Here is a 25271-nt window from a genome sequence, read left to right on the forward strand (position 1 = left end):
CACAATGCTATAAATAGGTATCATAGTAATGCTCCTAAATTAAAGAAATTATTTTATGGCACTTGACATTTGTAACCGGATTTCTATTTGAAGAGCAAATAAAGCTTAGGTAAGCCCCTGGGGAGCGTTAGGAATTTTGACAACAGAACAAAGAAAGCGTTTAGATAGGCATAGAATCCACAAACGCTAAGGACTTTCATAATTGTCCAAACATCTAAGAGTCCCACCTCACACAGTGCACACACTTCCTCACTGACATTCATGCAACAAAAGTCATGAGGCTGGGCTGGATGCGAGCTCTGGTTTGGGCCCTGTTTGTTGCAGGAATCGTTCTGTATATAGCCTCAGTTAGAAAGGACATCTGGACTCATGAGGAATATCTACATCAAGCCCAGCAGGAGTTTTCTGAACTCAGCCAGGACATGCTGCACAGGCTGAATGGAATAGAGTCTCGTATGCAGGAAATTGGTGAGTTATTTATTGAATGACTGAATCATTTCTTATTTTAAAATGATTTAAAAAGTGTTTACTATTAATTTTATTACTACTAAATACATTCTTATTACCAGAATAATATCATATTATTTGTCTGAATTACATTTTCTATTTTGGCATTTTTTTATTTTACCCATCAAAAAAAATGTTCTAAGCAGCTTTACAGAAATCTGGTAGTAGGACAAATGTCAAACAATATTGATATAATCATTTAGAAAACTGCTAGTTAGAATTAATATAAACTTAAATATAGTCTGTAGTGAAGGGTTAGCAACTAATCTAAGGCAGGTGGCATAAACTGGACAGTGGGCAGCTGGTCACAGGGAAGCCCAACATCTGAAAAGTAGATGGGCAGTCAATAACTTAAAGGAAGGTAGAGAGATAGAATTAGTACTGACTGGATTTATGTAAAACAGATAATATGTGACATTATCAGAATGTGGCTAATGACAGCCTAACTGAAGAAACAGAGCCAGAAGATAACATAGACAAAAAACTACCTTAAGACAATGGCATGGACATCCCATATGTCCTAGTAGGTAATTTACCCTTTTGGCCAAAATAGCCTCAGTTACCGTCATTAGGGCAGTCATGTGAATAAGTATATCTGGTGGTATACTTTAGATTATTTCAATTATAATTGAAATGTTGTACCTACCGACTGATCTTGGTCTCAGCTGTCATTTTCATGATTCTGAAGACTATTTTATGTAGATTTTTCAAACCATAAGTTCGGCAATATTCTTGGGATATCTGGTGTGAATCGCTCTCTCAAGGTCATGCCACAGCATCTCTATTGTGTTGAGGTCAGGACTCTCCAGAAGGCGTATTTTCTTCTGTTGAATCCATTGGGTTGTTGATTAACTTCTATGTTTTGGGTAGTTGTCCTGTTGCATCATCCATTCTCTGTTGAGTTTTAATTGGCGGACAGATGGTCTTAAGTATTTTCTGCAAAATGTCTTGGTAAACTTGTGAATTCATTCTTCCATTGATGACAGCAATCCAACAGCAAAGCAGCCCCAAACCATGATGCCTCCTCCACCATATTTCACAGTTGGGATGAGGTTTTGATGATGGTGTGCTGTGCCTTTTTTCTCCATACATAAGGTTGTGAGTTCCCCTCAAACAACTCAATGTTGGTTTTATCTCTTCACAGTATATTTAGCCAGTACTGCTGTGGAACATCCAGGTGCTCTTTTGCAAATTTTAAACGTGCAGCAATGTTTTTTTGGACAGCAGTGGCTTCCTCTGTGATGTCCTCCCATGAACTCCATTCTTGTGTCATGTTTTTCTTATTGCAGATTTGTCAACAAAAATGTTAGCATGTGCCAGAGATTTCTGTAAGTCTTCACCTGACACTCAAGGATTCTTCATCACCTAATTGATCATTTTGCGCTGTGCTCTTGCAGTCATCTTTACAGGAAGAGCACACCTAGGGAGAGTAGCAACAGTGCTAAACTTTCTCCATTTGTAGACCGTTTGTCTTACCGTGTACATCAAGGCTTCATGCAAGTCAACAATTCTTGAACATAGGTCTTCTGAGAGCTCTTCTGTGCAAGGCATGATTCACATCAAGCAATGCTTCTTAACAAACAGTAAACTCAAAATTGGTGTGTGTTTTTTATAGAGCAGGGCAGCTTTAACCAACACATCCAATCTCATCACATTCTGGCTCCAATTATCTCCAATTAGCATGCAAACACATAATTTTTGTGTGGTATTAGTTTAAGCAGACTGTGTTTGTCTATTGTTGTGACTTATAGCTAAAGATCAGAACACATTTATTGACCAATTTATGCAGAAATGTAAGTAATCCCAAAGTGTTCACATACAGTGGTGTGAAAAACTGTTTGCCCCTTCCTGATTTCCTGATTTTTTCATGTTTGTCACACTTAAATGTTTCGGAACATCAAACCAATTTAAATATTAGTCAAAAACAACACAGGTAAACACAAAATGATTTTTTAAATGAAGGTGATTATTATTAAGGAAGAGAAAAAATCCAAACCTACATGGCCCTGTGTGAAAATTGTTGTAATTCAGCCACATTGGAGGGTTTTCGAGCATTAACAGTTTTTTTAAGGTCATGCCCAGAGGTGGAAAAAGTACTGAAAAATTGTAATTAAGTAAAAGTACCTTTACTTTGCTAAAATTCTACTCAAGTAAAAGTAAAAGTACCCATCTAAAAATCTACTCGAGTAAAAGTAAAAAAGTACTCAATTTAAACTACTTTGAGTAAAAGTTACATAGTTACTTTTATTTATTTGATGTAAAAGAGTACAACAAATCATAAATTAAATAAATATAAAATTAAATAATTTGGAACTTTCAGGCATTATTTGTTCAGACCACCCCATAAAACATTTTCAAGAACAAGTGGCATAGGTTTCTATGATCCATTTTTTTCTTTACTGTTAAAAATTGGAAAAGTTATAGTCATATAGGTGACTATAAACCGTATTTTTATAGTTTTACAGTTTATTATTACTTTTTAACTTGCCATTGCTATATTTAACTGCTATTTACATGTTTTTTTTAACATGCAAGCAGATGTTACTAATAAAATCTTAAGGAATTATTATGAAAAACATGAAAATATACAAAATAATTGTTGGTTGGTGCATGTGCAGTGCCGTAAAGAAGCACATATCGATGGGTAGCATAACTCGACAGAACACCGGTTCCCCCGAACCGTGCACACAGACCCCAGGCTACACAGCTGATTTACACAGTGTCTCTCACACTAACCGTAATAAACACTGCATGGAGAAGTTCAGCTGCGCTGCCATGGAGAACAAAACTCTTTTTCTCTGCTCCCTGCTCTGCTCTCTACTACTCTGGTCTGCTGCTGTGCTGGTCTGCTGCTCTGCTGCTGAAAGCTTGCTTTAATCTTCAGCTTCTACACTTTTCTCTGTTTTCTTCTCTTTTACTCTCTTCACACTTACTAATCCACTTTTAGTCTGCTTCCTCTTTGCTCTACACACCTATTAATCCACTCTCAGTCTACTTTTATAGACCTTTTCCTCAGGTTTGCTGGATTAGCTGTTTGCTGCTGCAGTTTGTTTGTGTAAGTTTCTAATTTCAACTGAAACAAGGTGAGTGCTTTTTTCTCCATGGCTTCTGCTCAGGTTTACACCTGTTTAGAGTGTGGCATGTATAGCTTAGATCCCTTATCCACCGATACTGGTAACAATAGTGGTATTTGTACTAAGTGTGAGATAGTTAGCTCCTTGGTGGATAAGGTGAATAAGTTAGAGCTGCACGTCCGGGGTTTAATAAGGGATAGACAGCAGGATTCACTGTTAGCAGCCCCGGGTGTCTCAGGGAGAGTTAGTACCCCCTCGACTCCGGCCTTAGAGCCCTCACAGCGGGGCGAATGGGTAACGTCTCGGCGGCATAGTCGAAAGGCTAAGGCTAATGCTACCACAAAGGCCACAGCCAGCCCACCTAAACACCACGCTCCCCCAGTTCACGTGTCAAACAGGTTTGCCCCGCTCAGTGAAGCACCAACTGAGGAGCCTGTTAAAGGTACTCTGGTGATAGGAGACTCTATTGTCCGACACGTGAAATTTGCTACTCCTTTAGGGGCACCAGCGGCAACAGTTACTTGTTTACCGGGAGCCAGAGCACTGGACATTAGTGGCAACCTCAGGTTAGGGAATAGGAGATATTCGAGGGTAGTAATTCATGTAGGGGCCAATGATATTCGTCTGCGGCAGTCTGAAGTAACTAAGGCTAATATTAAAGAGGTGATTAAACAGGCCCAGACGCTGTCCGAGGAGGTAATCTGCTCTGGCCCCATCCCAATGAGGCGTGGTGATGAAGCTTACAGCAGGCTTTCTTCGCTGAACCGCTGGATGTCCAAGTGGTGTGCAGAAAATCATGTGGGCTTTATAGATAACTGGCTACACTTTGAGGGCAAGCCTGGTCTTTTAGGTAGGGATGGTGTCCACCCCACGCGGGAGGGTGCTGCCTTACTTTCATGCAGCATAGCTCATAGTCTTTTAGTTAGTCGGCAGAGTAGTATTAGAAGCTGCTGACAATCCAGAGCCGGGACCAGGCCGCAGACAGAGAGGCTTAACCGACCGTCTGCGAGCTGCAAAGAGACGTTACCTAGATACCAATGTATTCAGACTGTGTCTGTCCCCCGAGTCAAACAAAAACATCAAAAAACTAAAACAGTAAATCTAAATAACTTAACTTATATTAAACAATCATATCCAGACTGTAGTACTAACATTTCAAGCCTAAAGATTGGTTTACTTAATATCCGATCTCTAAATTCAAAAGCAGTTCTAGTAAATGAAATGATAACTGATCAGAAATTCGATGTTCTGTGTCTGACAGAAACCTGGATTAGGCCAAATGAATATGTAGCATTAAATGAAGCCACCCCTGCAGGCTATAATTATATACACAATCCGAGATTGTCCGGTAGAGGAGGTGGGGTCTGCATATTTTTCCAAAGTACCTTAGTTAGCAATCAGAAACACTATGAAAATTTTACTTCTTTTGAGCTTCTTTACACCAGTATAATTAATCCAGTTACAAAAAAGAATGCATTTTCTTTAATTAACATCTACAGACCACCAGTGCCCTATTTAGAATTTTTTTAAGAATTTAGTGATTTTGTCTCAGACTTAGCAGTAAGTAATGATAAAGTGATTATAGTTGGAGACTTCAACATTCATTTCGAAAAATTGGATGATCCATTAAAAAAGGCATTCACATCGATTTTAGACTCAGTTGGTATTATTCAAAATATAACAGGACCTACTCATTACTGTAATCATACTCTGGATTTAGTTTTGACCCTGGGTGTGAGCATAGATAACCCAAATATTCGTTCTCAAACCTCCGCAATTTCAGATCATTACCTTATTTCATTTAAATTACATCTCAGTCATAATATATGTACATCCCCTAGCTACTCTGTAAAACGTTCAATTACGCCTTTTACAGCCCAACAATTTACAGGTAAGCTTCCAGACTTATCAACTCTAATATATTCTCCTATAGACCCAGTAGAACTAGACACACTAACCGAAGGTTTAGAAAATACTTTTGGCTCTACCTTAGATGTTGTAGCACCCCTTAAACACAAAATAGAGAGACAGAAAAAGCTCGCACCGTGGTACAATGATCAAACTCGTACCTTAAAGCAGTTAGTACGAAATTTAGAGCGTAAATATCGATCAACTAAACTGGAAGTGTTTCACTCTGCGTGGAAAGACAGTCTTGTTAAATATAGAAAAGAACTAAATAAAGCCCGCTCAGCGTATCTGGCCTCACAGATCGAGATAAATAAAAATAATCCTAGAGTTCTCTTTAGTGTTATTTCCAAATTAACTAAAAAACAGGCAGGTACTGAACCTCAGATTCCAGCCATTCACACCAGCAACGATTTTATGGACTTCTTCAATAGTAAAATTGAAAACATTCAGGATAAAATTAAACAGATAAATATTACATCCTCTCTGTCATCTGGTCTGGCTAATCTAGAACAAAACCCTGTTACTGAAGTTAGGTTGGAAGTCTTTAACCCACTTCCACAGCTAGAACTAGAGAAAATTATCTCCTCTTCAAACAGCACAACCTGCACACTTGATGCTGTTCCCACAAAATTACTAAAACAGGTACTACCAGATATAATTAAACCTCTGTTAATGATAGTAAACTCATCACTCACCCTGGGCCATGTACCCAAAGCCTTTAAAACAGCTGTAATTAAACCTCTGATCAAGAAACCAAATCTTGATCCTAGTGTACTGTCTAACTATAGACCTATTTCAAACTTACCGTTTATTTCTAAGATTTTAGAAAAAGCTGTAGCCCAACAACTTTGCTCTTACCTGCAAAGAAACCAGATCTATGAAAAATTTCAATCTGGATTTAGGCCTTATCATAGCACTGAGACAGCTTTAGTTAGAATAACAAACAATCTACTTATAGCCGCCGACCAAGGCTGTGTTTCCCTACTGGTACCTCTCGATCTGAGCGCAGCCTTTGACACAATAGATCATACTATCCTTTTAGAAAGACTAGAGAACATGGTCGGTGTAACCGGAACTGCCTTAGCATGGTTTAAATCGTACTTAACCCATCGCTATCAGTTTGTGAGGTTAAATGATATGTCTTCCAGTTATACCAAGGTAAGATATGGAATTCCACAAGGCTCTATATTAGGACCGTTATTATTTACATTATATATGCTCCCACTGGGCAAAGTTATTAGAAAACATGATGTGAATTTTCATATGCGGATGACACGCAGCTCTTCATATCAGCCAAACCTGATGACAGAGTGAGATTAAAGAAAATCGAGGATTGTGTAGAAGATGTAAAATCATGGATGTCGCACAACTTCCTCCTATTAAATAGTGAAAAAACAGAAGTTCTCCTATTAGGCCCCAAAGCTGCTAGAAATAAATTATCAGACTTAATGCTAAATTTGGCTGACTTCTCAGCCACCCCTGGTTCAGCAGCTAAAAACCTTGGAGTTATCATAGATTCAGATCTAGCATTCGATAAACACATATCTAATGTTACTAGAACAGCTTTTCTACACCTCCGTAATATTGCCAAGCTAAGAAATGCCCTATCACTGCATGACGCAGAAAAATTAGTACATGCCTTTATTACCTCAAGGCTAGAATGCGCTACTGTCTGGATGTTCCGGCAGTAACTTAAATAAACTTCAGCTAGTTCAAAATGCTGCAGCCAGGGTCCTTACTAAAACGAGAAAATTTGACCATATTAGTCCAGTACTATCAGCACTGCACTGGCTTCCAGTCAAATTCCGCATAGACTATAAAATTCTCCTGTTAACGTATAAAGCCCTACACGGGCTCGCTCCTGAGTATTTACAAGACCTCATCTCCTGTTATGAACCACCGCGATTACTCAGATCTCAGGGTGCTGGTTTATTAGTAGTTCCTAAAATTCAGAGGAGCTCTGCAGGAGGAAGAGCTTTCTCTTATAAAGCGCCTCAACTCTGGAATAATCTCCCCGAATATGTTTGGGACTCAGACACAGTCTCAATCTTTAAGTCTAGACTGAAAACTTACTTGTTTAGTTTAGCTTTTGGTAATGAATGTTTTTCCCTTTAGATAAGGCTGCAGATTCAGGGGTTCATGGACAGAGGAAATTGTGGTAAACTGAGATGCTGGTGCTGCTGTTCTCCCACTGCACACGGTCACTCAGGTTTGTGGACGGTGGAGTGGGTGGATGCCAGTGTTTCAGGGAGCCTCCATGTCTATGTTACCTTCTGGCTCTCTGCCTTTAGTTAGGCTGTTTTATTTAGATCTGCCGGAGTCATTTGCCACACTCTGATAATGTTTTATATTCTCCCTTTTACATAAATCCAGTCAAAACTAATTCCATCTCTCTGCTTTCCTCCGAGTTACTGACTGCCCACCTGTCTGACCCGATACCGAGGGATGTTGGACCCTCAGGCTCTCATGTCCTCTGTCTGGCCAGACTGGAAGTTTCTGAAGTCAGCTCTTCTCCATCCACCACCACAGATCAGCTGCTCATCATCCATCTTACTCTATAAGCCATTAGTGGAGCTGCTATACACCTGAATATATAAAACCTATGTGGATGTATGAAAGACTTTTTAAAATTAATTTAAAAGCCATTTGACCAGTGGTAGGATGGTCCCCCCTTTAATGTGAGTCTTGGTCCTCCCAAGGTTTCTTCCTCCTCCTGCAGCTCTGAGGGAGTTTTTCCTTGCCTCCGCGCTCACTGGGGGTTCTGTATTATGTATATTCTATGTTTAATGTTTTGCCTGATTCTTTGTCCTGTAATCATGTTTCTGTAAAGCTGCTTTGTGCCAACACCAGTTGTAAAAAGCGCTATACAAATAAATTTGATTTGATTTGATTTTTTTTTTTAATTCAGACAATTTGTTTTTTTCCCCCCAGCATTTCATTTTTTACTCAGTAATGGGGAATTTCCCAATGTAGCGAAGTAAAGTACTTTTGTCAAAATGTACTTGAGTAAAAGTAAATTTACCTACTTTAAAAACTACTTTAAAAATTACAAATTACAAATTACTCATTAATTTGTAACATTAATTACAGTAATGTGAGTAAATGTAAATTGGTACTTTCCACCTCTGTTCATGCCACAGCATTTCAGTCAAATTCAGGTCAGGACTTTGACCAAGCCACTCCAAAGTCTTCATTTTGTTTTTCTTCAGCCATTTAGAGGTGGACTTGCTGGTGTGTTTTGGATCATTGTCCTGCTGCAGAACCCAAATTCGTTTCAGCTTGAGGTCATGAACAGAAGGAGACATTTTCCTTCAGGATCTTTTGGTAGACAGCAGAATTCATAGTTCCATTTATTACAGCAAGTCTCTCAGGTCCTGACACAGCAACACTACCACCATGTTTTACTGTTGGTATAATGTTCTTTTTCTGGAATGCAGTGTTTCTTTTACACTAGATGTACTGGGACACACACCTTCCAAACAACAGTTCAACTTTTGTCTATCAGTCCACAGAATGTTTTCCGAAAAGTCTTGGGGATCATCAAGATGTGTTCTGGAAAAATTGAGACGAGCTTTAGTGTTCTTTTTGCTCAGCAGTGGTTTTCGTCTAGGAACTCTGCCGTGTAGGCCATTTTTGCCCAGTCTCTTTCTGATGGTGGAGACATAAGCTTAACTAAGGCAAGTGAGGCTTGCAGTTCTTTGGATGTTTTTTGGAACCTCTTGGATGAGTCGTCGCTGTGCTCCTGTGGCAATTTTGGCCGGCCGGCCACTCCTGGGAAGGTTCACCACTGTTCCGTGTCTTCGCCATTTGTGGACAATGGCTCTCACTGTGATTTGCTGGACTCCCAAAGCTTTGGAAATGGCTTTATAACACTTTCCAGACTGATAGATCTCAATTACCTTCTTTCTCAATTGTTCCTATATTTCTTTGTATCTCGGCATAATGTGGAGCTTTTAAGGATCTTTTGGTGGACTTAACTTTGTCAGGCAGGTCCTATTTATGGGATGTCTTGATTGAGAACTGGTGTGGCAATAATCAGGCCTGGGTGTGGCTAGAGACTCTGGTGTCAGAAACCACAGTGACGGTATGTTTTAACAGGGGGGCAATCATTTTTTCAAACAGGGCCATCGTTTAAAAATAACATTTTGTGTTTAACTGTGTTGTCTTTGACTAATATTTAAATTGGCTTGATGTTCCGAAACATTTAAGTGTGACAAACATGCAAAAAATCAGGAAATCAGGAAGGGGGCAAACACTATTTCACACCACTGTACTTTTTCTTGCAACTGTATAGCTAATGTAGAAACAGGTTATGTGTGAGTAGATGATGGACACATGATCAGTGTTAATGTAAAAGAGATAATGGAGAGCTATAGCTAATGTAAAACAGGTTATGAGTCAATGCAGAGGTCCAGAGCAGGACATCACAGCTCGCATAGGTGGGAGAGAGGTAAGATAATGATTGAGACAGGGTTTATGTTTGGTTTGTGACCTGATTTTGTTCCAAACATTATGACTGCACAAGAATGTAGAGATTTTCACATCACAAAAAAATCAAACTAAAACACAATTGCTTTAGCTATGCAGCATTAATTGTGTGTATATTTTGTATAATTTTATCAGTCCAGTCTTTCCATGGTCAGGGGAACATGCTCACAGTCAGCCCTGCAGTGAAGAGGGAGAAGAAACCAATTGGAAATCTTTTCCCAAACTCCAAACTCTTTCAGAGCTGGCATCCGGAGCTGTCGGAGGAAGAGCTGCGAGAGGCAGAGGAGCTGTTTCAGAGATATGGATACAACGTGTTTCTCAGCGACCGGACCCCTTTGGACAGAAACCTGCCTGAGACTCGAGACCACAGGTCAGTCACAGCCTGAACATTAAGATTCTATCTATATTGGTACTTGTAGGCAACAGTACAATAATGTGAGAAAACTGACACTGACATTTCTGCATAGGTGTTTAACCAAGAAATATCCATCAGATCTCCCAACCATCAGTGTAGTTCTGATCTATCTGGATGAGGCTCTGTCTGTGATAAAAAGAGCCATTTACAGCGTGATCAACAGAACTCCTGTGCACTTGCTGAAGGAAATCATTTTAGTTGATGATGGAAGCTCCAATGGTACGTCAGTAAATCATTTCAAATATATAGTTTTTAATCACAGATTTATGTTGTTTGAATCAGGAGTGAATATATATATATATATATAAATTCAGCCTGCTTTGTTCGTATTCACCAACCTGCACCTAAAGGTTTACTTTTCTGCAGATATAAGATCCAAATATTAATCAACCACTGCCATCTGCAAACCAGGACCAGTTTGGCAATTTTCCAACTCAAACACATCTAGTCATCAGTTGATGTATTGAGTTATATGTTTAAACAGTGAAATCACCCAACTGTGGTGTAAGTCAGGACCTATTAGTACCTATTGTATAGAGAATTACAGTATTAAAGGCATGCAATCTGTCTAATAACTGCCTTTAGAAGTGTGTGATTAGCTAAATGAGGTGTGTTGCATTTGTGTTCAGGAGTATATATAATAATAAATAATATATAATAATATAATAAATATATAATAATGATTATATATATGATAATGCACAGAATTTTATTTTTTTAGAAAATTTGGTTTGATGATTTGGTTGTGCTTTTACACAGCTGTACAAAATTTTACCTACATATTCTAAACTCCAATTTCTTTGAAAAAAAAAAAACATTAGCTGACATAGAATATTATATATATTATATACAGATTATTTAAAATGTAACATTTACTGCAGATAGTTTCCCAGATTATCTCCCAGTTCACATTTTCACTCAGCAGTTTTGAAGGAATGTGTGAATCTGTTCTCTAATTTGTAGTTGCTGGCGTATGTCACTGTTCATTTGCATAAAGATGTGCAAAGCTTACCTTGATCGTTTCGTTGAATTCGCCCAAAAATGTATGTACAATCTCAAGACTACATCTCCAGTGATCTTAATGTTTCACTGTGTACAATGCCAAGACCTTGACAGCTCATGTCAATGTAGAGACCATTTCTTTATGTAAGTAAAGCAAATCTTTGTACCATTGTACTAATTTTCACAACTGCAAAATGCTTTGGGGTCATTTTTGCAGGTTTGCTGTTACAAACAAATGACTTAGACTACAAACAATTTTGTCCAGTCCATTTCTGGAGCTCTATGTGGAATTATATCAAATATGATTTTATTTTTCTCTGCTTTTTTGAGATATTCATCACTAGAACATGGTGGATTTTTAATAGTAAATATTATGTGTTTAAAGACGATTTGCAAGAGAAGCTGAATGCCTTTATCAGTGTTCTCCACAAGACTAGACCAGGTCTGCTTAAGAAGGTGAGGCATGCAGAGCAGATGGGTCTGACTGAAGCACGTGTCTCTGGCTGGGAGGTAGCCACAGGGGATGTGGTTGCTATCTTAGATGCACACATTGAGGTCCATGTTCAATGGTAAGTCAAAACCAGGACTTTCAGGCTCTTATGATAATGCATCTGATAACAATTCAATGATCTATGGTCACTGGGGTGGCTTGGTGTTTCTGTTTCTTGAAGGTATAAAGTGTAACTGTACATTTATGGGCACATTAGGGTGAGTGAGGGGGAGAAAATACAGTTAACTAAAATATTAAGTCACATATAAGCAGAGGTGGAAAAAGTACTGAAAAATTGTAATTAAGTAAAAGTACCTTTACTTTGCTAAAATTCTACTCAAGTAAAAGTACCCATCTAAAAATCTACTCGAGTAAAAGTAAAAAAGTACTCAATTTAAAATGTACTTTTAATTATTTGATGTTAAAAAGTACACCAAATCATAAATTAAATCGTTTTTAAATTAACTATTATTCCACATAATAATTTGGACCTTTTAAGCAGTATTTGTTCAGACCACCATATAAAATATTTTCAAAAAACAAGTGGCATAGGTTTTTATAAACCGTATTTTTATAGTTTTACAGTTCATTATTATTTTTTAACTTCTTTTTTTTTACATTTAAGCAGATTGTTTATTGTTCCCAGTAAAAACTTAAAGAATTATCATTAAAAACATAAAATCATACCAAAAAATGTTGGTCGGTGCATGCGCAGTGTCATAAAGAAGCACATATCTATGGGCAGCATAACTCGACAGAATACCGGTCCCCTCGAGCCGTGAGCACAGACACCAGCTGATTTACACAGCGTCTCTCCCGCTAACCTATATAAACATTGCTAGGAAACGTTTAGCTGCACAACCATGGAGAAGAAAGCAAACAATGTGTGATAAAATCAGTGGAATATAAACACACCAAACATTATGAGGCATTTCTCTCACCATCAAAATTTAGCTCTACCTTTCACAATTAAACACACATTAAACCATACATTCAGACTCATGTATAGGAAAAAAAGGAAATAGAATACAAACATGTGCTTTATTTTTACACACTTGCAGGGCAGAGCCTCTACTTGCCCGTATTCAGGCTGACCGCAGATTGGTGCTGAGCCCAGTCTTTGATAAAGTGAATTTCTATGACCTGGAAGTGACTCCATATCCACCTGCAGCTCATGGATTTAACTGGGCTTTGTGGTGTCGATATGAAGTCTTCAGACAGGAATGGTATAATCGCAATGATTTATCACTACCTGCCAAGTGAGTGTCTCAATTTATTCCTCTACACTTTATTTTGGCCCCTGGTCAAAAAGGCTGTGTAGGCCATACCTTAAACACTACTAAGGTTTAATGCCAGCTCCTGTAATGTGATGAAGCTTAGTGTAAATTTTCTGGTTTACTTTAAATGGTGCAACACTTGCATTCCGAAATTAATATCAAGTTAATCAGAAAGCAAATAGTCCAAAATTCATATTGCCCCTTATTCAACAACCTAACTGGCTGCTGCCTGGCTTTGTCACCTACCATGCATGAGACTGGTGCAACGGCCAGTTTTGGTATTAATGTTACTGTTTGATAATACTTTCCAACAGGATTTGTTTATTGTCTGATCTTTACCTGACAGGTTTGACCTCTTTAAAATGAAGTACAAATCAAATACAATTTAATTTACATTATTGACAAAACATATAGTAACATTAAATAAGTCATGAAACTATCATCTACCTATACTTATTACATTACAGTTGTTTTAACAAAACATGACAGGTGACACAAAATAAAAAAACCTCTGACCAAAACCTTTGCATTAGATGTAAGATAAAGATAAGCAGCTGCTCCTCCAGTGATTGTGTCAGTAAGAACACTTTCCACACCTACTAAATGGTACTGAACATAAAAATATGTAAATCACAAGCTATGGTCTTGACAATTACAAGATCTCAACATTGTTGAACACCTACGGGGATTTTGGATTGACACAAGTATTGATACCTCTGCTGAGGAAATATAATTTAAAAGAATGGTGCTCTATCCTTTTTGGTCTGAACTATAGCAAAGTGTTTGGCTGAACATCTTACCAACTAACCTAATATTGCATTTTCTTCTTATTTACCATCCTGCTGTGAACTCATTTTACCAGGAGTCCCTCTGTGATGGGCATTCTTGTGGTTGATCGGCTTTTCTTTGGCGAGATCGGAACACTGGACAGGGGAATGAAAACATACGGTGGGGAGAATGTGGAGCTGGGTATCCGGGTGAGCTGATACTATGAATTTATCTGAAAATAATTCTTGTAGTGCTGAGTTCACTGAATCTGTTGAACACAAACTGTTTTAAATGGTAAGTATGGCATTTTCATTACCAACTTTTATTTCTAGAGATAGACCGATCAGTGTTTTTGGGGTTGATTCCGTTTGCCGATCGTCTTTCACCTCGATCGGCAGATCGCCAATACCGATCTTGGGCGGGGCCAAATGCCACATTAATTGCTACACAGGTGCCAGGCAAACCTGGTACAGATTCCCCCAATAACATCCACGCCTACGCAAACACTGGTAATTTACACTGATAGTAAATCAACACAAGAGTGTTACTGACCAAAATAAACGCTTTTCAGGAGAGTTATAAGTTATGTGTAATATTTATAAGACACCAGAATTTTTATATTTATATGTCAATACTGCAGGAATGTGTATCCAAACATCAGCCGCCTCAGCCTGTTTTGTCAGCTTACTGCTTTAAATATCTCACTGTTAATATATAGATAATAATACAATATTTTAATAAGAACAACAGTAATTCATCGCTCCAGCTAGAGTTTAGATTGGGCAAATAATCCAGCCTGACTCTGCCCGTCCTCATAAACTTTAATGAAGAGCGCAGACCTGATTTAAACTCCAAATTTTTAGTAAGTAACGTACAGCAATAAAACAGAGCTTTTAACTAAATTCACAAATAGTTGGAAAGAACGAAATCTGTTTTAATGATGTTAATAAACATCACTGTGACAGCGCTTGTCACAGTTTCACTGCAGCGAGGAACGAGGACGGGAATCACTTATCTAACCAGCCTGTACTGATTTCTGCCCCCAAAACCCTTTCAATAACCTCCAATAACCTTTAATAGTCTTCAGTAGCGCGCTAACTGGCCTGTTTATAATGTAATCCGAGCAGTGACTCCGTGACGGCTGCTCTAAACTGCTGCTGTTAGCTGCTTGGGCTGAAAGATGAACTGTAGAGAGCTGTATTATCCGGATAGTGGGATTAAAACCTTTATTTCCTACACAGATGAACTTTAGAAACTGTAAAAACGCTCCAGACTGACTGGCTGAGTCTGTAGCCCGTGGCTGGGCTGTAGCTCTGACTAAGTAAAGACAGCGGGGCTTGTGCTGCTGCTGCTGCAGCTCTGACTAGTGGTTGGATGAGGAACTGCAGCTTCCTGTAAGCAAGCAGTTTCGCCAGCCATCCACACACAGCTCTGATAAACTGCTAAACCCTAAACTCCTGAATCAGATCGGCTAAATCAGAGGAATATCGGCCGATCGCTGATATCATATTTTGGCTAAAAAATCAGACGATACCGATACACCGCCGATCGATCGTCCCATCTCTATTTTTTTCTTTAGATCTCTCTTTATGAAGAAATTAGTTTGTATTGAATTCTATGGCACATGTGGAAAGAGTGTCATTTCAAACACTTCAACTTTAAATCCCAAAAGCAATCAATTTGGGTTTTCTCTTTGTGACAGGTATGGCTGTGCGGGGGCAGTATTGAGATCATACCATGCTCTAAAGTGGCTCACATTGAGAGAGCACACAAGCCGTATGCACGAAGCCTTGATGAAGTGATGAAAAGGAATGCCCTCAGGGTGGCAGAGGTCTGGCTGGATGAATACAAAATTAATGTTAATGCTGCCTGGGACCTTCCACCAAGGGTATGAATGAAAAAGAATCAGTGCAAAAAAACACCTTTTTAGAGCCTGTGATTCTTAATTTCTAAATCTAAAAATCAATAAGTTATCAAAAATGGCACCATCCCTGACAGATGTGTGCTGAGTTTAGTTCTGTATTCCTGTTGTATTGAAAGGAATGTTATTAAAAAATACATAATACTTCAATTGAGTTCATAGCTAAGCAACAGCCTCCTTTCATCTTCTGCAGGACCATGGCATAGACATTGGAGATGTATCGGAGAGGAAAAGACTGAAGGAGAGGCTGCAGTGCAAGCCTTTTAAGTGGTACCTGGATAACATATATCCCCAGCTAGATCCAATGGATGACCTGATTGGGTACGGTGTGGTGAGTGTTTTTTTCTAAATGAGCTCCTACGTGACCACTACTACTGTAGGTCTTAACACTTCAAATATACAACCCTGCAAAAATGTCCATTTTGAATTAATTGCATTTGAGATGTCACAAAAACATTAATATACCATAATATAAATGTTCCATTCTTCATTTGCAGTGGGAATTCAGGCACATATGTTTTAAACATTTATTAATTTTAGAACCAAACAGCCCTAACATGTCTACTAATAAATCCAGTTCTTAAATCTAGGTCTTCATTATATTATGGGTGCATACACAAATAAATGATAATCTGGACAATTTTTAACATGCCCTGAGATGCTTCATCTTTGCTAAACTGTGACTTAGGCAAGTAGTTTAAAAATGATACGATAAAATGTAATACAAAAGTATCAATAACATCAGTGACACAATTTTTTGAAAACAAATACAGATTGATTAAGTGTGATATGGTTTTCATATTATATAGTAAATCACAATATTTTTTTAAATTAATTTTATAAAAGTTAAACCTCACACAGGAAGTACACAGGAGCAATGTGTTATGTATAAAAAATCAACACTATAATGTTTTTTTCTGCTACAAACCAATCATATTTTCTTATTTCATTTGATCACAAATACAGCTAATCAACAGTATGAAGAAAAATGCATGTGTTGATCAGGGACCCATTGCAGAGAACACCCCCATCCTATATGAATGTCATCACAAGTTTTCACAGGTCTCTTCTGTTTCTTGTTCATCCTCCTCAATAACTGCACTTAAGAATAGAATAAGTCAGTAATTATATGTTTTTTTCCCACTTCTCCCAAATCATTACAGGTTTGTAGCTACAGAAATCGTGGAGAGATCACTATAGGGATGGGTATATTTGAAAAAGAACGCTGTTTGGTGGATCCTGGTTCAGGAAGACTGCCACTACTAAACATATGCTCAAAGCAGAAAAACCTTTACAAGTACTGGGATTTCAAACAGGCAAACACACTTTGACCCCAATAATATTACGAGTTGAGAGTTGAGAGCCTTGTATTATTGATTTGGATCACTATTGGCTGTTTTTTAACTGATAAATTTCATGATTTTTCTTTACACAGTGATATTTGAGAAGTAAAATAAAGTTTATAGGATTTACAGAAAGCAAATAATTATTTAAACTACATTAGGCAGGTGCATACATTTGGGCACCCTTGTCGATTTATTGATTTGAATACCTTTAACACTAATTATTGGAACACAAAATTTGTTTGGTATCTTATTGTCCTTTGACGTACATACACAGGTAAATCCAATTATAAGAAAGTGTTAGGGCGCCAATTGCAAGTTTTTCTCCTCTTTGCATTTTCTTTGAAGAGTGGCAACATCAAAGCTTCAAAACAACTTTCAAATGACCTAACACTAAGCTATCCCAGAGATTTCAGCTGTCAGTTTGGTTGCTGCAGATGGAGTCACTGTGCATCATTCAGCTATTCAGCTCACTTTACACAAGGAGAGGCTGTATGGGAGAGTAATGCAGGAGAAGCCTTTTCTGAGCACACGCCACAAACAGAGTCACTTCAGGTATGCTAAAGCAAATTTGGACAAGCCAGTTTCATTTTGGAATAAGGTGCTGTGGACTGATGAACTAAAATTGTTATTTGAAAAGGGGTATGCATGGCAGAAAAAGAACACAGCTTTCCAAGACAAACACTTTACTGCTGCCCACAGTAAAATTTGGTGGTGGTTCATCATGCTTTGGGACTGTGTGACCAATGCAGGTACTGGGAATCTTGTTAAAGTTAAGGGTTGCATGGATTTCACTCAATATCAACAGATTCTTAAGAACAATGTTTAAGAATCAGGGAGAAGGCTGAAGTTGTGTCGGGGCTGGATACTTCAACAAGACAACGACACTAAACACTGCTCAAACTCTACTAAAGCATTCATGCAGAGGAACAAGTACAATGTTCTGGAATGATCATCTCAGTTCCCAGACCTGAAAATTATTGAAAATCTGTGCTGTAATTTTAAGCTGGCTGTTCATGTTCAGAAACCATCAAACCTGACTGAACTGGAGACATTTCTGTTGTGATGGCCAAATTTATGCACTTGCCTAATTTAGTTAAAAAAATGATTGCACACTTTCTGTAAATCCTATAAACGCAATTTCATTTCTTTTATAGCAGTGTTCATCTGCTATATGATATATTTAACTGATATTGCTGATCTAAACAACCATTGATTTATAAAGTTTTTTATACCACTGAACTTGCAGCTCCACTTTTGGAACCATTACACAATGCTGTCCAGTATTATACTGAACATTCTGTTTTGTTTATTTCCAGGGGCATGCTATAAAGAACAGAGACACAGGCCGGTGTCTTGAAATTGCTCTTGGGCCAGATGGATACCATCAGCTGTACATTCAGGACTGCAGTGGACAAAGGTGGATGATACAGTACATTATCAGAGATGAAATATAGTCAAATGTAGGGGTGTTAAAATTGTTATATGTCAAAGTATTGCTATATATTACTTGTAACTCTGTACATTTACATTTAGATTGCATGTAAATTTGTTTATTGTTTAAACTCTGACCACTAGAAAGCAGTGTAGTACCATGTTGTCAGATCCCGCTGTTTAATTGCATAAACAAAATAAAATCATTTTTAAAATAGTTTTCCTACTATTTGATTTGAGCTTTTTGTAAGGTTGCTATACATGGAGGTATGATTAGGTTCTTAGGTCTTTAGCAGGTGCCCTTAAGAAGCGCATATAGCTTTATAATATGCCCGTTGTAGGTGGCAAAAGGTCAATTAGGTTTGTTTGTGGGGCAGTGAAATATTAAACAAGCACAGATGTCAGGTCTTGGTTAATAGGTGCCGAGTGGTCCAGCGGTCTAAAGCGCTGCCACTATGAGCGGGAGGTAGCAGGTTTTAAACCCCCACTCATGCAGCTTTGCCATCAAGCTGCCGGTGCTCAGAGGGAGCAAAATTGGCCCTGCTCCCTCTGGGTGGGTAGATGGCGCTCTCTCCCCACATCACTCCTGGGGTGATGTCCAAGGCGTCTGTGAGCTGATGTACCGGAACCGAGCCACTGCACTTTCCTTCAAGCGCGCTGGCTGCTCGGCAAGAAAAGAAGCGGTGGCTGGCTTCACATGTATCGGAGGAAGCATGTGTTAGTCTTCACCCTTCTAGTGTGTTGGGGCATCACTAGTGATAGGGGGAGACCTAGTGAGTGGGTTTGGTAATTGGCCGTGTAAATTTGGGAGAAAATGGGAAAAATTAGAAATAAAATTATATTTAAAAAAAGATATTCGTTAATGAGCTGATGTATGAGATTGGAAGTTGTAGGTAGATATAGGCAAGAAACTACAGGTTCCACATTGCAATGTTGTAACTATTTTGAGGCCATATTTTACTGTACTCAGAGAGCAAGTAGGTATATTTTATAGAGCTAACTGTGCATTTGCATTTGAAGGCATTTGTAGTTAAGTCTGTCACATCTGTGTTGGTGGAATTTGGGTTCAGGGGCCGTGTGCTGGGGTCAGGCATGAAGGAAATGTCATGTGGAGGAGATGAAATGATCCAGCTTTAAACACTATAGCATGTTTCAGCAGTGTAGCTGAGACGAGTGATAGTGGCGTGTTCGGCCGTTTTTACTAAAGATTGTATGTATTACATCACATTTAACAAAAATCCAGCCACAACAAGAGCGCTCTCACCCTGTTCCTCCTCCCAACAGCGTGCTGCTCTCTGACAGCAGGCGACGCTCAGCTACTGAACACGGTAGGTACGGCGCGGTATGCTGACCCCCATAGGATTCAATTGTTTGTAGAGCGGTAAATCGGTGCGTCGCTGCCGTGGAGCAGAGCAGAATTCGGCTCGTTCACCGCATGCGCTGCCGTTCACCGCATCAAAGTTCAACATGGTTCAACTTGGACCTCGCAGCAAGCGGTACTGCGGCAGAAAACGCATGACGTGACTCACACGACCAGGGAGAAACTGTAGTCCAAACAACTATAAACACATGCGAGGTACTCATATTCCCTACACTCCACTAAACTCATATAGAGAGAACAGGAGGAAGATCAGAATCAGAGCTTTTATTCTAAGGGTGAGAGACAGATACAGATCTACAGAGGCTGTAGAGACTCAAAACTACAAAACACTGGTCGAGGACGTGATGAGTTTAAAAAAACAGTTTTTTGAAGTGCAGTTTTATGGCGCAGCTAGATGAGGAGGTAGCACCAAAAACGTGTATAACCATCTTGTATTCAGTCAGAGCTTGACTGAAATCTCCTTCTGACCACTAGGAAATGCAAAAGATCAGTGTCATCTTCAAGAACCCTCACCCAATGGTACATTGCTTCTATGTCTGCCATAATGGCTACTGGGTTCTTCCTGAAGTGAGTGAGCACTCCAACAAGAGAATTTGTCAAGTCTGGTCCTTGCAAAAGCTCACTGTTTAATGAGACAAATACCACACATAGTTTTTTTGGGGGGAGGTATACCTCATGGTGTGGAATGTACCAAACTTTAACATTTTGACGCTGCAGCTGTGGCTCTGGTACTTTAGCTGCATATCCTTTGTGAACCATGTTTCTTATTTAGTTTGAATAGTCTTCATGGAGCACAGGATTCTTCTGAAGTTTTCTCTTGAGGTTAATTGCTCGCTGGACAGCAACGCTATGATTGTTCGGCATATGAGGAGTAGCCTTTCTTATGGGAAGACCAATGTAGTAATGTCCATTCATTTAATGTGCAGAGGCAGACACCAATTCCATGAACTGGTTGTCTTCTTGTGATATCTCAAGCTTGTCCCTACAGGTGCGTTCTGGGAATTCATGGTTGTACGGCTGTACAAGTAGCTGCTCCACATTTTCCATGGAAATTCGGTTGACTGTAGCACACAGTCTCATGTTGTCATTCAATGTAGATTCAGTTGACTCTCTAAATGGACCATTCATAATCCAACCAAGTGCGGTCTTGACAGCATATGGTCCATTTTCTTTGCTGTTAATTACCCACCATGCCTCCAAAAACTTGTATCCTTTGATCCTTATAAGGTGTTTGACTTCAGCGTCAATTTGAGACAGTTTTACTTTGCTGTGGTAAGGACACCTATCAATGTCCTTTTGCTGAGGAATGTTGTTTTGTGACACAGGGATCATATTTTTTGTGAACACTTGAACAGCTTGGTGAAGCTGCTTTCTTCTAATCCACATACTTCTAAATCTGATTGGACATAGCTTTGCACTTGCATTCTGGAACTCATAGTGCTCAACATAAGCTCAGTCTTTTTTCCTGAACATTCTCTGCTACAGTCCCTTTCACCTCTGTCATAGACTCCTGGTCTTTTGTATCTTTTTCTTGTCTTGAAATGTGTAAATTGCTGGGATGGTTTTGAGAACAATCTCAACGACAGTGTCCATTTGCAATCTTTGCTTAAATGTCCTTTAATCAGACAACCAAAACAAAGCCCACTTTTCTTCAAAAACTGGTTTCTCTTTGAATGATCTGTCACTGAACTCATGACTGAACTCACAACTCACATCTTCAAGAACATGTTTTTTTTACACAGCAAACATGGCTGGCTGAAAGCACTGTTACCCTGCGTTCACACTGGAAAGCGACATGCGACCATTCATTTACTATGGCAGGGCGCGATTTGTCGCGGCGACACGCGAGAGGCGACAAGCGACAGAGCAACAAGCGACACGGAGCTGAATTTTTCTCAAGTATATGCAAATGAATTATGATGCGGTGAAGCGACATTCTAACCCGATTGGCTCCTAGCTTTTTCATTCTGTTGAACGAGGTGAACGGCTGCGTTTCCAGAGCAGCTAAATCACAGAAACGCCCAAGAGTCCAGCAAGTTTGGGAGTTATAGCTGTAGAATAAAGTGGCCAAGCGATTAATTTTTTGTGCCTTTTTTCTTGTCGGAGGCTGGACCATGATACACGCGCGCGTTGAGCTTGACACGCCCACAAGCGACAAACGCTGGGCGACACAAGCGACTCGTCGCGTTCCAGTGTGAACGCAGGGTTACAAGACATTGGACTGGGTTTTAATGACTCTTTGGTCTTCTTTGATGTGAATAACACTTGTAGCAAAACTGCTTCTTTTCTTTCCGTCCCTCTTTAACTTGTTGCTTTGTTGATATCTGGTATTCTTGTCTGTTGCTCCACTCTCCATGTCCCCAAAGAGAGGATCTGACATGATCTTTGCCTGACGCACCAGAAAGTCTAACAGCTCTTTGAATCTGGCTCTTCCTTGCCCCTGTTCCTGTAACTCAAAGGCACAAGCTCTCCACCTCTCGCTTATTTTATATGGCAGTTTTGACACGATCAGCCTCATATTTGTCAGACTGTCTATTTCCTCCATATATTCAGCACTTTTCATGGTGTTTCAACAGCTCAACAAGAACATTGAGAAAGCTCTTAGAGCCTTTCCATCTTCAGACTTTAGTGCAAGGCTGTTGCAATCTTTAATTTGTCTCCATACTTCTTATTAAGTAGCTTTAACGCCTCAGAATAACCAGGTCCTTTGCAAGCATTTTGGTGATATCAGTTTGTTGCTGCATCACTTTATAGAGCTCTCTCCTCCCGCTGGTCTAAGACAAAGGTTCTGTGATATGGCAAAGTTCTAGCTTTGTACTCTGTGCTTCTTTGGGTCTGGCACCTGATGATGTGCTGGCCTTTGACTTACCTTGGAAAGCATTTTTATCATGTTCACCATAACATTCTTGCTTTGGCATACATTGTTTTGGCTCTGCCTCAATTGCATTTGCATATGTACATGTTTTAGACTGCTCAAACACTTTTATTTTTGCATTGGACATGGCGAGAGCTGTTTCAATCTCCAATTTTTGCTTTTCAGCCTTCAGTTGTGACTTTTTAGCTCTAATGCCTGTATTTGTGCTAAGGCTGCAGTCTTAGCTATTAAAGCTGGTCTGTTGGCTTCTTCCTTCATGCACATTGAGGAGGCAGAAGATGCAGATGACTTTCCAGAGATCACACAGAGAGCTATTTGACCTGTACTTTGCAGACACAGCAGATATACTGTCTGATGGTTCGACTTCTTGGTCATAAGAATGCCCTCCTTTTATGTGTTCTTTAGTGTCCTCAATCCACTTTTTAACATCTTTCAGAAATTGCTGACAGTAGGCAATTTTAGATTCAAACCAAAATTCTCGATCAGCCTTTTACTTATCCTTACCCTAGTATGACATCACAGTTGCATTTAGTTCAACTCTTCATAGAACCTATGATAAGTCTTCATATGTATTTGCTGAATGTCATTTAAATTGCTGTCACTGTCCATGAGCATCTCAATTTCATTGGATTTTGCATAGTCCAGATCACTTTAGCTAACCGATCTATCTCTCTCAGATACCCTCTGTCTTATTATCCCAGCTGCACACAGATCACTGTGAACACTCATTTTTTAAATTAGTTAAACACCAGTCCTAGTAATCTAATCTAGTGGTTGTAATATGACTGAATAAGATAGCCAGTTAGCTTATCTGTCCAGGAGAAAAGTAGCCATCATATAATCACATTCATGCGAGCCCCCCCCCCCCCCCCTTTAAAACTTCAATCCCCCCAAAGGGATAAAAACAATAGTTTGGGGGGTCAAAACATTTATATAAACTTACATAATAAACTTACATATAATGTTAAATACTACAAAAACAACGTAGTATCTGCGCCTGAAGGAATATTGTGATACGATTTCATGCACCCCTAAAGTGGATTATACCATTATTCAATGTTAATAAGTATTCCTCTCGCCTACCTGCCTGCTGGATCATTATCGGTCAGGTGTCTTGCGTCAGAGGTGAGGTACGCAAGCCGCTTAAGCTACAGCGTTACGTGTAAGTAGCGCGCTATTAACCATTTTAATATAAACTTTAAACACACTTTTCCTTACATAAATAACTCACATGAATTTGCTGTCCCACCTTAAATGCTGCTAGTTTACCATTCCGCCTTAAATGCTGCTGTTGCGGCACACAGGCTTCAGGCTGTAGATTCAGGCTGTTTTTGGCGATTTTAAGATGGAACAGAACATTTAAATGGGGGAATCCGCATTCTGTTTTATGTGGACTGTTTGTGATTTCTGCTCACCCTAAGCAGAAATGTGTAAATATCTTATAACACTCTATTATCTTTTACAATCTAAAAAAAGGGATTTTGTTTTAATGCAGGTAAACTGTTAAGGTGGAATGGAAATGTGTTTTAAGGTGGAAGGGAAATGTGAACAAGAAACTAAAAGCTTCATACTCTGCAGTAGACCTAGCAAGGAGTATGTTATTTAGATGAGTGGTTTTACAGTAAACTGCTGTATTACAAAGGTAAGACTTAGTTTAAATCTTTTTATTAGACTACTTTGAAAATTAACAATAGCCAAGCTTTTTGAAAGGCATTAGCCAAGCTATATAAATGCATTCCTACATCTCCCTTTAACATTTAATATTGTAGTCCCAGTGTCACAATATGTGGATGAGATCTACAGGGATTTTCTATTACATTGTTATTTTCTATTTATTTAGAATCAAATGATTCCTGTGGGAGAGATCTGGTAGAATATGAATTCAAATTTAATGGCGATGAAAGGTAGCAGCCAATAGCATTGTGTGTTTTTTTTTGAAGGATTAATTGTGGATTTTGCTGTATAATATATTATTTTTGACTATGAAGGTTATTGTGTGGTATGTGCTATATTAGCTGATGTAATGGATTATTATTCACGCGCTGTAGACATTACAGTGAGCAAGCGAGACACTAGGGGTGGGCAATACTATATCATATACAATATATCGTGACACAGAAATATCGTGATATTAAAAATCCATATCGTGATAATAGGGCTGTTCTGTCTTAAAAATAGTCTTTTATTTACTGTGAAGCTTTAGGTGTATTTATTGTATAATTGTTTTAGTTTGCAGTTTATATGCATGCACTAAATATTCTGCAATATTAATTGCTGCATTATATTATATGAATTAAATGAATGAATTATTTTAGTTTTCCTATATCGCCAAGTATATCGTTATCGCAAAAATACCCTGAAATATCGTGAAGTTATATTAGAGCCATA

The 25271-nt window shown here is 38.8% G+C and overlaps 1 protein-coding gene across 1 annotated transcript; it reads left to right on the forward strand.

The window, feature by feature from the left end:
• Window positions 1-258: 258 nt before the first annotated feature.
• On the forward strand, window positions 259-18847 carry LOC125799132 (probable polypeptide N-acetylgalactosaminyltransferase 8). The gene is made up of 11 exons (XM_049475137.1): window positions 259-468; window positions 10113-10347; window positions 10445-10611; window positions 11780-11963; window positions 12946-13143; window positions 14024-14138; window positions 15632-15817; window positions 16044-16181; window positions 16817-16912; window positions 17014-17166; window positions 18513-18847. Exons 1-11 carry the CDS (start codon window positions 276-278, stop codon window positions 18648-18650), a joined length of 1803 nt encoding a protein of 600 aa, XP_049331094.1. The 5' UTR covers window positions 259-275; the 3' UTR covers window positions 18651-18847.
• The last annotated feature ends 6424 nt before the right edge of the window (window positions 18848-25271 follow it).

Source organism: Astyanax mexicanus, chromosome 2 (assembly GCF_023375975.1).
Source record: "Astyanax mexicanus isolate ESR-SI-001 chromosome 2, AstMex3_surface, whole genome shotgun sequence".
NCBI lineage: Eukaryota > Metazoa > Chordata > Actinopteri > Characiformes > Acestrorhamphidae > Astyanax > Astyanax mexicanus.